The 14,122-nt window shown below is 47.6% G+C and overlaps 1 protein-coding gene across 1 annotated transcript in view; it reads left to right on the forward strand.

Moving 5' to 3' along the window:
* ZFHX2 (zinc finger homeobox 2) overlaps positions 1-14,122 on the forward strand; it is a 545,334-nt gene that overhangs the window by 202,328 nt on the left and 328,884 nt on the right. The window contains exon 4 of the mRNA XM_086923724.1: positions 13,829-14,069. Within this exon, the coding sequence (XP_086779850.1) occupies positions 13,829-14,069 (241 nt within the window). The remainder of the gene's footprint in view (positions 1-13,828; positions 14,070-14,122) is intronic.

Raw genomic sequence — 14,122 nt, forward strand, 5'->3', positions numbered from 1 at the left:
AATAAGAGATGACTGTGGCAAAAGCTTTGATGAAACATGCTGTTTCCCAAGGTAAGACAGTTCAGTTGTACACGTCACGAACTTACAGATCTTTTATCAATGCAATCCAACACTGCTATAGTTCTTCCAAGCAAGCAAAAAATGAAGCAAATGGAGTAATTATCCAGTATTTGGGTGTCTTTCATAGATTCACATGCCGGAATCATTCCCCGTCGTCGAGACGGGAGCCTCCGGTATATAAAAAAGTAATGTCCTAAGACATACATAGAGAAAAATAGGCCTAAGGATCCCACCTTAGTGGCCTATCCACGTCTTTTTGTATAAAGGACCAAACTAGAGTAGGCCCAAGGGTCCCACCTTAGTGGCCTATCTATGTCCTTTTGTAAAAAGGACCAAGTAAAGAAAACCAACCAATCAGCTACCACCTCCTTCTAGAACCTTCCTGTCAGGAGCCTAGGTCTCTCAGATTTTCTACCGCACGTTGTGCTAGGGAGTCTCCACCTGAGTTCTCCTCAGGATTTCTACTTCTTACTTTAAAAAAAAAAGAATTTACAAAATGTATTACATTATGGCTGATGCCCAGAAAAAGGGCCTCTTCAGAGCCTGTTCCTCGTGTGGAAAGAAAAGGCTCCATGTAGAGGACAAACATGAAACCTGCTTGTATTGCCTCTACCCTCACCATCTAGCCAAGGACTGCAAAATATGTAGGACCTTCTCAAGCAAGACCCTCAAAGACCGAGAAGGACGCCTGCTACTCTGGCTGAACAGACTGAAGGACAGAACAGATGACTTGGTGTCAGAAGACGGTGAGAGTGTGTCTGATACCTCACAATTTTCCTTGAAGAGGCCAAGGATTACTTCCCCTAGCCCCTCAGACACCTCTCGTAAGAAGACTCTCAAGAAGTCTTCAGAGGGCAAAACCTCAGTGTCTGGCAAGGATCTTCCTGTCGTCAGGAAGCAACCTCTGATTTTGATGACAACAGCGTCGAGTATCTCCTCAGCGCAAAAAACTGCGTCAACGTCGACGACGACAGCATCGTCGACATCTACCTCGGCGACGAGGACGACGCCTTCATCGACAGCGAGTATGCCAGTGTCGTCGACCATTCCATTTACTCCATCGACGACGAAGATCTTATCGTCGACGACGAAGTCGACGTCGAAGCCAAAGTCGACGACGATGGCCCCGTCGACGAAGATCATCCCGCCGACGAAGGACACGTCGACGACAAAAACGTCGACGACGGGGAAAATACCGTCGACGAAGGACACGTCGACGAGAGCACCGTCGACGGGGACACCGTCGACGACGTGGAAAATACCGTCGACGAAGGTAATATCGACGACGACACCGTCGACTAAGTCGTCGACGAACCCTGGAAATGCATTGTCGTCATCGGCGCCGCATCTGACAACCCCAACAGGAAAATGGAAAGAGTCTGCGTTACTTTCTCACGCCATGGATACCCTGCCGCCACAGACATCCCATGTCGCCATTAAGATCACGAGGAAACCAATTACGCCAGACCTGACGTCACCCAGTAAGGTGCAAGAGCTGCCTCCAACCTGTCTATTACAAGGCGAGGAGTCGGAGGAAGAGCTGTACACACAAGCCACAAGCCCATCAGACCTTGTGGTTAAGTGCCAAAGCACTGATGAGGAATTAGAAGAGGTGGAACATGTAGAACATTCAGTCCACACTCAAGTCCACACACAGGTTACACCGATGGTGTGCCTACCAGCGGCCATTGTATCAGACCTACAATTTTTAATCCAAGATTATAAGCAGCGGTTCCCGGAGCAGCCCTCTACGCCTGTGCCTGCTACTGTACAAGCACCCACTCCTTTGGCCCGACTCAAGCCGCCACCACTGGCACTCAGTAGAGAACAAGAGCCAGTGCAGGAAATGTATTCGTCTGCTGACGAAGAAGGGGACCAAGAAGAGGGCGAGGTCCGTGGAGATGAGTCTGACCCAGATGTAGATCAAGACTATATCGCTCCTTCTCCGGCCTCCCCGGAACCACAGTCCTCGGAATCACCACCCGCAGACATTGGTGGATTCCATAACCTTGTAGAGCGTGCAGCCAAGCGATTCCATATGGCTATGGATACTCAGGAAACTGAGTGCTTCCTGTACGACTTCAAGGAACCAGCCAAAAAGACAACCAAGTCAATTTCCATCATTGACTTTATATGGAAGCAAGGAAAATTACTGATGCAAACACCAGCCTCAATTCCAGTAGTGGTACACAGGCTTGAAAAGAAATACAAGGCAACCTCATCAGCGCCAGCATGCCTCACAGGTCACCCCAAGGCAGATTCTGTGGTAACCCAGGCGGCGCAGAAAAATTCACGTAACCCAGCATCGCCTTTGTCAACACCACCTGACAAGGAAGGCAAAAAACTGGATACTATTGGCAAGCGTTTTTCCACCACGTCGGCCATGACAGTAAAGGTGGCAAATTCCATCGCACTCCTGGGCCGCTACAACCGGCAACTTTGGGCAGATATTGCACCTTACCTATCTCACCTGCCAGAGGATGTAAAAGAGGAAGCTCAATCACTCCTCTTGGAAGGACAGACGTCTGCTTCTGAACTCATTGACTGCGCAATGGATGTCGCCATGACCGGGTTCAGGCAATTGGCAGGTGCTGCTGTACTCAGAAGACAAGGCTGGCTCAAGACCACCTCTTTTCGCCAGGAGGTGCAGACGAAAATTATTGATATGCCTTATGACGGCCAGCATCTCTTCGGGGAAAAGATTGATGAGGCCTTAAATACTATCAAAAAAGACACAGACACTGCCAAAGCCCTTGGGACACTGCAATTCCGAAACCAGTCCTTTCGTGGGAACAAAAACAGAGGACAATCCTCTTATAGAGGCACATATCAGAACAGGTCCTCTTATTCATACAGCCACAACAGAACGCAATACCAACCGCAATAACAACAGCAAGGGCGTCAGACTTCCTACGGCAAGTCTAACTATAGAGGGAAGAACCAGAAAAAACCCGCTGGCGGCCGCCAATGACTTGTGTCAAGGTCCCATCCATCCACCATCGAGCTTCTTCAAAATTGGAGGAAAACTCACACACTTCCTCGCAAATTGGAGATTGATAACAACAGATCGGTGGGTGCTCCAGCTCATTCAGTTCGGACATTCTCTAGAATTTGTCACAATTCCCCCGACAACACCACCTCGCAAACGGTCCCACAGGCACCTACGATTGGTTCTTCAGGAAATCGCTTCCATGATGCAGAAGGGAGCGATAGAGAAGGTTCCACCTGCCCACAAAGGGAAAGGTTTTTACTCCCACTTCTTTCTGATCCACAAAAAAGGGAAAAAGTGGAGACCAATCCTGGATCTCAGGGCACTCAACGTGTTCCTAAAGAAACAATCGTTCCGTATGGTTACACTCCAGGACATCCTGGGACTATTGGAGGAAGGGGACTACATGACGACTGTAGACCTGCAGGACGCCTACTACCATATTCCTATCCTCAAAGGCCACAGGAAGTACCTCAGATTTGCTGTAGCGGGGCAACATTACCAATTTCGTGTCCTCCCGTTTGGCCTCAAATCTGCACCACGGATATTTACCAAATGCCTCTCCCCTGTGGCAGCCTTCCTTCGCCAACAAGGACACCAGGTCTTCCCATACCTGGACGACTGGCTGGTAAAGGCACCTACTGCGAAAGGCGCAGCCAAATCCTCCAGCGCCTGTCTGAACATTTTCCAACGTCTAGGTTTGACTCTCAACCACGAGAAGTCTACACTAGAGCCCAACAAGGTCATTACCTTTCTTGGGGCGACTCTGGACACGGAACGTATCAAAGCTTTCCCTTCTCAGGAGAGGAAAGTCAAACTCATCTCCCTTACCACGTCAGTGGCATCAAGGAAAACTTTACCGGTCCGCACCTTCAAGTCTCTCTTAGGCATGATGTCCTCATGTATCATGCTCATACCCCATTGCCGCCTCAAGATGTGCCCACTCCAGGACGAGTTGACAAACCAATGGACGCAAAGTACAGGATCATTCGAGGACCGCATAAGAGTCACTCGACACATGGTCAACCACTTACAGTAGTGGAGATCGCTCAAACACCTGTCAAAGGGATTGCCGTTTCTGCTTCCCGCAGAACCACATGTGATAACAACGGACGCATCCCTAGAAGGCTGGGGAGCGGTCCTCCAAGAACTCCAGGTCAATGGCAAGTGGACAGAACAAGAAACCCGGATCCACATCAACCTATTGGAGTTAAGAGCGGTCTTCCTGGCTCTACAAGCCTTCCTGCCACGCATTCAAAACTCCCCAGTGCTCGTCAGGACAGACAACACCTCGCTATCACTATCTCGCGAATCGCAAAGGGTCTGGAACTGGCTTGTGGTACATGGGATAACGCTGAAAGCAGAGTACGTCCCGGGCAAGGACAACGTCTTGGCGGACGCTCTGAGCAGACAGGGAACTCCATCTCACGAATGGGAAATAGACCTGGAAGTGCTGGAATACCTCTTCGCGGAATGGGGAACTCCACAAATAGACCTCTTTGCCACAAAAGAGAACGCCAAATGCCCAAGCTTTGGAAGCAGGCATCACCAACTGGGGACCCTTGGAAATGCTTTTTCCATCGCATGGTACAACATCTTTGCATACGCCTTTCCGCCATTCCCACTGATACCCAGGATTCTCAGGAAAATGAAGTCAGAACCCTGCACTCTGATCCTGATCGCTCCATTCTGGCCGAGGCAGCACTGGTTCACGGACCTTCACCGCCTCTCGGCCCAGCCACCTATTCGACTGCGTCAACATCCAGCTCTGCTCACAATGTCCCAAGGACAGGTACTTCACCCGAATCTGAGCTCTCTAAAGTTGTCAGCATGGCTCCTGAACACTGGGAATTCAGCCACGTAAACATCCCACAGGAGTGCAGAGACATCCTTGCAAAGACTAGAGCGGACAGCACTAATGAAACCTACTCATTAAAATGGAAGCGGTTTTGCTCTTGGTGTGTGGCCGAAGGCCTACACCCTTTCCACATCACTCCACAGCAGCTGCTACCATACTTGCTACATCTGGCACAATCGGGCCTTGCGCACGCATCCATTAAAGTGCACCTGACGGCGATCTCAAGATTCACAAGGACTTCTAAGGGTCCATCCCTGTGGGCAAACAGACTTATAAAGCAGTTCCTTAAAGGCCTATACAGGTCCTTCCCACGACCAAGACTGATCCCTCCGTCGTGGCACCTCAACGTGGTCCTTCACCAATTAATGAAGCACCCCTTTGAACCAATCCATAGGGCGGACATCAAATTTATCTCATGGAAGACGGCCCTCCTCCTAGCCTTGACTTCGGCTAGAACGGGCAGCGAGCTGCAGGCTCTCTCAATCCAAGACCCTTTCATTCAGTTCAGGGAGGACAGAGTGCTCTTACGAACTAATCCTCGGTTCATTCCGAAAGTCCCTTCGGACTTCCACCTCAACGAACCAGTGGTCCTCAGGTCATTTTTTCCAAACCCTACCACGGTAGCTGAGAGAACTCTTCATTCATTGGATCTGAAGAGGTATCTTAAATTCTACATTGACAAGACAAAACACTTCCGAAAATCATCTCAAATCTTTGTTGCCTTTAGTAGACCACGGAAGGGCATGCCCCTGTCAAAACAAAGCATTTCAAGGTGGATTTCCTCGGCGATCACCTTTTGCCATGACAAAGCCGGACGACCTTTGGACTCAAGAGTCAAAGCCCATTCGACAAGAGCCATGTCCACGTCTGCGGCACTATTTGCTGGAGTGCCGGTATTGGACATCTGCAGAGCGGCGACCTGGAAGTCACTGCATACCTTCACCAGGCACTACTGCCTGGATACTGAGCTGATGAAGGATGCAGCAGTGGGCCAAGCAGTGCTGCGCCATCTATTCCAGTGAGGTGAGCCTTCTGACATCCCTCCATCCTTTACTGGTATGCACATTCTTTTACTAATATTTATATGACAATGCATTTTGGTGGTTTTACAATCACGTGATATGTATTATCTACAGACTTATATATGATGTTCCATCAAAAATGTGCATAATATATTGCTTGCTACTCTGATTCAGGCATGTGAATCTATGAAAGACACCCAAATACTGGATAACAAATGTGTTACTTACCTGTAATTGCAGTTATCCAGTATTGGTGTCTTTCATAGATTCACATCCACCCTCCCGCCTCCCCTGGAAGGACTCACCTATCTCTCTAACAAGTTTACGCCTACCTAGCTTGGTGCATACGAAAATCTGAGAGACCTAGGCTCCTGACAGGAAGGTTCTAGAAGGAGGTGGTAGCTGATTGGTTGGTTTTCTTTACTTGGTCCTTTTTACAAAAGGACATAGATAGGCCACTAAGGTGGGACCCTTGGGCCTACTCTAGTTTGGTCCTTTATACAAAAGGACGTGGATAGGCCACTAAGGTGGGATCCTTAGGCCTATTTTTCTCTATGTATGTCTTAGGACATTACTTTTTTATATACCGGAGGCTCCCGTCTCGACGACGGGGAATGATTGAGGCATGTGAATCTATGAAAGACACCAATACTGGATAACTGCAGTTACAGGTAAGTAACGAATTTCTTGTAGGTCATCAACGTAACGTGGATTGACCCTGCATCCAGACAGACAACTGCTAGCCGTGCACTTCCCATTCTGGCTGTTCTATTCTGATAAGCTATGACATTTATTAGGAAGAACATCCAGGTTTTCAAAGCAAGAACTATACTTCAGTGTTGCTTTCAGCTTTTCCCTACTGCCAGCTACTGTCCCCACTAGGGACTATATCAGGGCACAAGTCCTGAAAAAAAGAAGTGGGGGGGACACATTCACCGGAAGTGACGTCACAACAGGAAGTGATGCCACGAAAGGTGGCTTGCACCATCAAGCTCATTGCCTCCCCTTGCTCAACTCTTAGATGCGAATGCATCTGAGAAGCCAGTGCGTGAGCAGCGTGCTGTGAGCTCCGATCTCGTCCTACCTAGAGAGGCCAAAGAGTGAAGTCTAGCTGTCCACCCACGTGGTACCCCGACTCGAGCCCTGGACTATATTGAGGATGAAAAAGTAGTGGTGCTCCTGATATTTTGATTGAAACTCTCTTATATGAAGCAATAATGCACACACACTGAAGCCTGGAGCAGCAAAAGCTGAAAGCCCGGTTTTTATGCATTTGTCTTTCCAAGAAGATGCCAATGTGTGTTTCATATCGTATTTTTTCTCAGATGAATTTCAATTGAGGTTGTATCACATTGAGGGTTCCCCGGATCAATGTTCTTTTATTCCCAAGGTGTCTCTCTAATTGAAGCCCTTTCACTTTTGTACGGGCGTTTCTCATTAAGGCTCCCTAGATGTATCTTGCTTAAACCAGATTTCATGAGGTTCCCTAGTCGGATATCTTTGATGTACCAATTCAAAAGAAAGTCAGTGAGAGGAACTAGTTGTCGAGCCTATTATGCATTCTCTCTAACATAGTTTACAAGAAACAATAAATATAACATTCTTTGAATCGAAAAAGAATCTTATTTTTTAGTATATTGTAAAGTAAGGTGAATAAGTAGTGTTGCTTGTTAACAGAGAGGTTACCCAGGTGCCGATATTATTAAATGCATTGAAGGGATTCCTTTTTTAAGGACGCAAACCCCTCGTCCACTTTTTGGGAGCGCTCCAATATTTTGTCTGATCCTCGTTGGGCAGAATCCTTATCCACTCATCCCAATGAGTTCCCATACCTGGGAGCACTTGATGGAGATCTGTTTTCATAGACACTAGTTTGTGCTGCCACCTAAATGAAGCTACGCGGGTGGCATCCTAATGTCTGGTTAGAACTGCTGATGGGTGAACTGTACTCCTTGTATAAGTGATCCTTAGAGAAACAACATTTGAGTGCTCAAATGACCATGAAGGGGTACAGAAGTATGATCACATCTCGCAACATTGTCTGCGAAACACAGGCCTGAATGTATCTGGTTAACTTGGGGCTGGGCATGATCTGACTGTGCTAGTAGATCACCCAAGTCAAGATTGCGGAGGGAGGCAAGCACCCTACATTCCTCGCACTCTGTTTCTAGATGACTATCCTAAATAAAGTCAATGGTCCACGAACACACAAGCTCGTATACATGTCTGTAACCATGATAAACTGGTAGGGGCTAACCATTGGCTCAACATTCTCCACGGTCTAGTCTGTTTTGTTTTATTGAATACTATAGAATTGCTTAATGTAGCTGTTGCATCACTTGATCAAAACATAGACACTGGCAGACTGATCCACCATCTTGGAACATTACTTACTGTCCCGGCATCAGATACATATATAACTTAGGACAAAGCCTCAATAACCCATTAGACGTCCTACACAGTGAGATATTGACATGTACACACTCACCCATCAGGTACATTCAAATCAAAAATATATTGTCCACTGTTTCAGAAGAGCTTCAGTAGTGTTGCTCTCACAGGTGCCCAACATTCTTGACAACGATTGTTAGATTATCTCCTCCCTGTATTTTCAGCTTAGCATTGGTGGTTGACTCCCGGGGGATGGATAAAATTGGACATTTTCTTTCTTGAGATAAGCCTCGTAACTGTTGATTGTTGTAATCTGAACTGCAGCGTGAACACATTCTAAACAATGAAATACAAACAAAAAATATTGAGACTTTATTAGATAAATAAAATACATAACAACGATGTTTTATTTAGAATAACCTGCTTATCAGGGTAACAAAGAGCTCTTAAACAGAATGTCAATTGCCAACCCAACCTATGGACACACCTGAAAAGTAATTCCTTAGAAATTATTTCAGAATCATTATTCTAAAAACATTGTGTTCCCATCAAAGAAGGATTTGACATTGGAAAGATAACTTTAAATATCTACCAAGTTGTTGAAATTATCTCCACATTGTGCAGTGCTGATATTCCCTTGCCTGAAATTGGTCTGTACCATACACTTCATCAGATGAGGTATAGGAATTCTGGTAAGTGTTTTCTTGATGGAACTGAGCAGGTCTTAAAGCTAAACTTACACAAAATTCCGCTTTTGACTTTCACATGGACCCTGGTAAGTAGTGATCCCTTTTTATGAGGCAGTGACGCCATTATTCTAAAAATGCACGGTAAACTATGCTCACCACCCAGGATTGGACTTGCTGTCAGCACTATGAATTAATGAATTATGGATTTATACAGCGCGACTAAACCCATAGTCATCAAGGCGCTGAAAGATGGTACAACTGTTTGATCAGAGGAGGGCAGGGGGCAGATTACAGGTAGGCTTCTTGAAAGAGCGAGGTCTTGAGTGCTTTGCGGAAAAGGGCATGGGAAGCAAGACCCTTAAGGTCATCAGGGAGCGTGTTCCAAAGTCTGGGTGCGAGGAAGCGGAAGGCCCTTCTGCCCCATCTGGCCTTGGATACTCGGGGGACAACCAGCAGATTTTTGTTGGCGGAGCGAAGAGCCCTACCGGGAACATAGTGGGACACAAGTAAACGAATGTCTTCGGGCCCAGTCCCGTTCAGGGCACCGTGCGTAAGGCAGAGGGCCTTAAAGTTTATCCTAGCCTGCATGGGGAGCCAATGCAGGTTCTTCCTGATGGCAGAGCCTGATGAGTACTTCGGGGCATCCACGACAAACCGAGCTGCTGCATTTTGCACAATTTGAAGGCGTTGGACCAAGCCGTTGTAATGCTTAGATATAGTGCATTGCAGTAGTCCAGCCTGGAGGCTATAAGAGCCACCGCAACCTGTTTGCGTGCTTCTAGGGAGAGATAGTGGGTGATTTTTCTTAAAATCCTTAGGGCACCAAAGCAGGTGGAAACTGTCCTGCTAACCTGTTTGTCAAGGGAAAGAGTGGTGTCCAGGATAACACCCAGGTAGCGGGCAGAGGAGGATGGCATAGGGCAAGCGCCAAGGGCAGAGGGCCACCAGTCCATCGACCAGGTCTCATGTTTGCCTCCAAAAATGAGGACCTCCGTTTTCTCCCCATTCAACTTAAGGAAGTTCTTGACCATACAGCCGGCGACCGCCTCCATACAGTTTTTAAAGTTTAGAGCGGTTATATTCACGGATTGTGATATGGAGACCATGATCTGTGTGTCGTCGGCGTAGGAGAGAACTTCTATCCCAAAGGATCTTACAAGCCTGGCGAGTGGGGCCACGTAGACGTTAAAAAGCGTGGGGCTCAGGGAGGAGCCCTGGGGGACCCCACACTTCACAGGCTTGATTGGCGAGATGAAATCGCCCAGCTTAACCCTTTGCTTCCGTTGGTCAAGGAAGGATGTAAGAAGGCTGAGTGCAGGACCATCAACTCCCAGCTTACTGAGGCGGCTAGCTAGAATAGATGGAGAGAGGGTGTCGAAAGCCGCCGTTAGGTCTAACAGCATCAGTAAAGTGATCTGGCCACTGTCAACCTTAGCCCGGATTCTGTCGACAACCACTGTAAGCGCCGACTCGGTGCTGTGTGCCCTCCGAAAACCGTGCTGTGAGGGATCAAGAGATCCAGAGAGCTGGAACTGTCGAGGAAGGCACTCAAATGATGGTTAAGGTGTGCCTCCAGGAGCTTAGCAGGGGCAGGGAGAAGGGAAATGGGGCAGAAGTTTTTTAGGATCCCGGGGTCCAGAGTAGGCTTTTTCAGCAGGGGCTTGACAATGGCCATTTTCCAAGTTAGGGGATAGACCCCTTCTGAAATAGCCAGATTCATTACCTCAACAAGGGGGGGGAAATTACCTGCCTGCATTCTTTCAAGATTTTCAGGGGACAGGGGTCAAGCGGGGATCCGGACTTAAGCTTGTCCAGGAGCAGGCTAAGGTGGTTGGGAGTGAGGGGGGGGAAATGGGTGAACCGACTGGGGTTCGGTCACCTAATTCTCCAGAGACGCGGCGGGTGGGGCAGGGATCACTGGGTTGAGATTAAGGGCTTCCAAGTCTGTGTAAATATCCATGATCTTAGTATGGAAAAAGGTGGAAATCTGATCACACAGATCTTGGGAGGCTACTATAGGTTCAGGTGACTGAAGGAGGGATAAAGTGTTGACTATTTTGAACAGGTCTCTGGGGGAACTAAATGAGGCAGTTAATTTGGAATAATGCGCCTTCTTTTCTGCCAGCACTGCCGCTTTATAGCCCTTGAGGAGGGTTTTGTGTTTGTCCTTCTCTATGGGGTCTAGGTGTGACCTCCATAGTCTTTCTTGCTTCCTACATCCCTGTCTAAGGGTCCTGAGGGAGTCTGAGAACCAGGGGGCCGAAGGCCGCTTCCTGGCTGAGTAGTGTTGCAAAGCCGGCGCGAGGGATTCAACGGCATCGGCCAGAGTGTTAGAGAGGTCAAGAGCCGCAGTGTCGGCATCCCTTCTTGGCAGGGCCTTAAATTTGGATAGAAAGGGAGTAAGTGTGCCATTGTTTATCTCTCTGAAATTCCTCCTCAATTCCCACTTGTTGTGATCCGGATGGGGCCCAGTGGGGAGGGGAGGTACGAATTCAAGGGGAACGGCCAGGTGGTCCGACCAGGACAGAGGGAGGGGAGAACCACTACAGTTTTTAGGTTTGTCCCTATGCTCTGATGCTCTTAAAAGGCGATGATGTAATTGACCCAATTATCAACTAGAGAGTGAGGGTAAGTGTGATGAAGACACTCTTAGTCCCCCTGGCAATATAGTGGCCAATCAGACACATTAAAAACAAGGTGTAGAAAATGGATCTGAAAAAATTGTTCAGCTATTTCCATGTAGTGGGGTCAACATGTTTCTGCCATTGTGGTGTAAATAACCTGGCATTCATCAGGACCTATCAGCTAAACCTCAGCGGTATGGGCGTGCTAAGGCCCACCCTAAACTGAGGACATGAAAGTGAAAAGAAAAAGTACGTGGTAAACAGGTGCAAGCATATAAAAAAATATGCCGTTTACTCTGTAATTTAGTGAAATCAGATTGCACCTAAAAATGGACAACATATAAAGAGAGAAAGACAAGAACTAATAGTTACCATCTTGCGTGGTTTATTTGTCACAAGCATACCATGCTCAAATGTAAAGTGCACTTGTACTCAGCGTAAAACGGTCACCTGAGGTAAATTTATTCTCGTTAAAAATGGAGTGAAGCTGCTGCCAGCCACTAATGCTGGCACATACAGCCATGACAAGTCATATTTGCATAGTACTATGACACCTGCACGCCAACTAGGGCGTATAGCGGTAACATTTACTTTGTGGGTGTTGTGATTCCAAAAGTGGCTAATCAGCCTCTGTGGTGTGACATGCATGCAGAAGATCACAATGAAATGGTCAAAAAAATTAAAAGTCTCACGTAGGGTGTGAGAAATCTTCACACCATGAGTCTCGGGAGAGGGGTGGTGACGAGATTGGCACACCCTGCGGAAGGCGAAAAGGAAAACAAACAGGGGGGGAGTCAGTGGACTCGTTCAAAGCATGATGTTACTTATCCGGAGGATTGTCGAAGAATTCACGTCCCTGTCGTCAGGCACTTGCTTTGTACCTGCGTCTATCCCTCTGCAAGCGGACCCCGAGGATCCTGTGTCAATGACTCCTGGGTTATTTAAAGGGAGAAGTAGAGAGCAGTGTGGCGCGTCCTCGTGGAGTCGGGGGCGTGGCCACGTACGTAGACACGTACCGGCTTATCCTCCAGCCAATCACGGGGCGCGCTGAGAGCAATTGCAACGCTGGTAGCGTTCCAGAGCTAGACCGCTAACAGTTATGCGATCGGAATCAAAAACTTTATTCAAAGGAGTCGGACCTGTACAATTAACATTGTGGGATACATTATAGGAACCGTATCCAACGGAATAAAACACACGGCAGAACAGAAAACTAACCAAAAACACTAGGCCACTCATAGGGGCTGTAGGTAAAATGATGGGGCATATGAACACGCAGAGTGCCTACAATATGTAGCGACAGTATGTATGGAGCCATCAGAAAGGACGGTAATACATACTAGGGCTTTGAGGAGGTATGACGCCGAAGTGGTAGTACGGCACCACCGTTCTAGGTGGGTTTGTATGAATGAGGACCCAAAAACAAGATCAGAGGAGAAACCCTCAAGTTTCCAACCGAGGCCACTCAGGGAAAATCTACCATATGGCCAGTACCTGAGGGTCAGAAGAAACGATGATGAAGCATGTCACCAACCAGGTTGGTGAGTGAGGGCTTTCTAAAAATCTAATAAGATTTCCCATGCTCAGTTGTCTTTCTTAAATTACATTTTGACACTCTTCTGTTATTTACACTACGATGATGTCATTGACCCATGTTTTCTCTGGAAAGGGTCTCTCTCGGGCTGAGAACATTTGTGTAAGTTCACTCGGCAATCTACTTTCTTCATTTGTTCCTTTTTTGGCAGTGGCATCATAGAATGTCCTCCAGATAGTTTGAATCACACATACCTTTCTATCCGAATGCACTTTGGAATGACTAGCACACTTTTCGCAAGTGTTCCCATCTCTCAGTAGGAGAGACCGTTTTCTGTGCCTACGCTTCCTCTTGCCACTATATAGGTATTTTTTATCGTGAAGAGGCTAACAATGGTGCAAACCTGTGAAATCTGTGTATTGTCACCCATTTGTATTAACTTCCAGTTCGGGTATATGTTATTTGCTCCTAACTGTTTCAGACTTTTCCCAAACTTCCACTAGCCCTTTCCGCAATTCCTCAACTTCTTCGACCAGGTCTCGTGTTTGCCTCTTCTTATTTTTCTCCCTATGCAGCGCTATACAATTCTTTGGGTGGTGATTATTCAAGGCTGGTTGGTACTAAAACTCTCTTCTGTTTTATTTCCCCACCTCTTTGGTAGTTTCTTATGGACCTGGAAGACTCGTGTGGAGGCGGCGAGGCAAGCGTTTACTCCTGCTGCCTCTGTGTCCACGAGAGTGCCTCTAAGGTGGGCCTACTCCAGCACCTTCACAGCCCGACACATCGTGACAGCCAGGCACATTGGGAACGGGCCCAGCTCCAAGCAGGCAGAATGGCTGAAGAAGGGCTGGCAACCCTGGAGAAATTCATCCGTGTCACTGATGCGGGCGCCAAAGAAACTGGTAAGAGCCCTACCACAAACACCGGCCTCCGATTGAGAATTGAATGTGAGTGC

This window comes from Lissotriton vulgaris, chromosome 5, assembly GCF_964263255.1.
Source record: "Lissotriton vulgaris chromosome 5, aLisVul1.2, whole genome shotgun sequence".
Classification (NCBI taxonomy): domain Eukaryota; kingdom Metazoa; phylum Chordata; class Amphibia; order Caudata; family Salamandridae; genus Lissotriton; species Lissotriton vulgaris.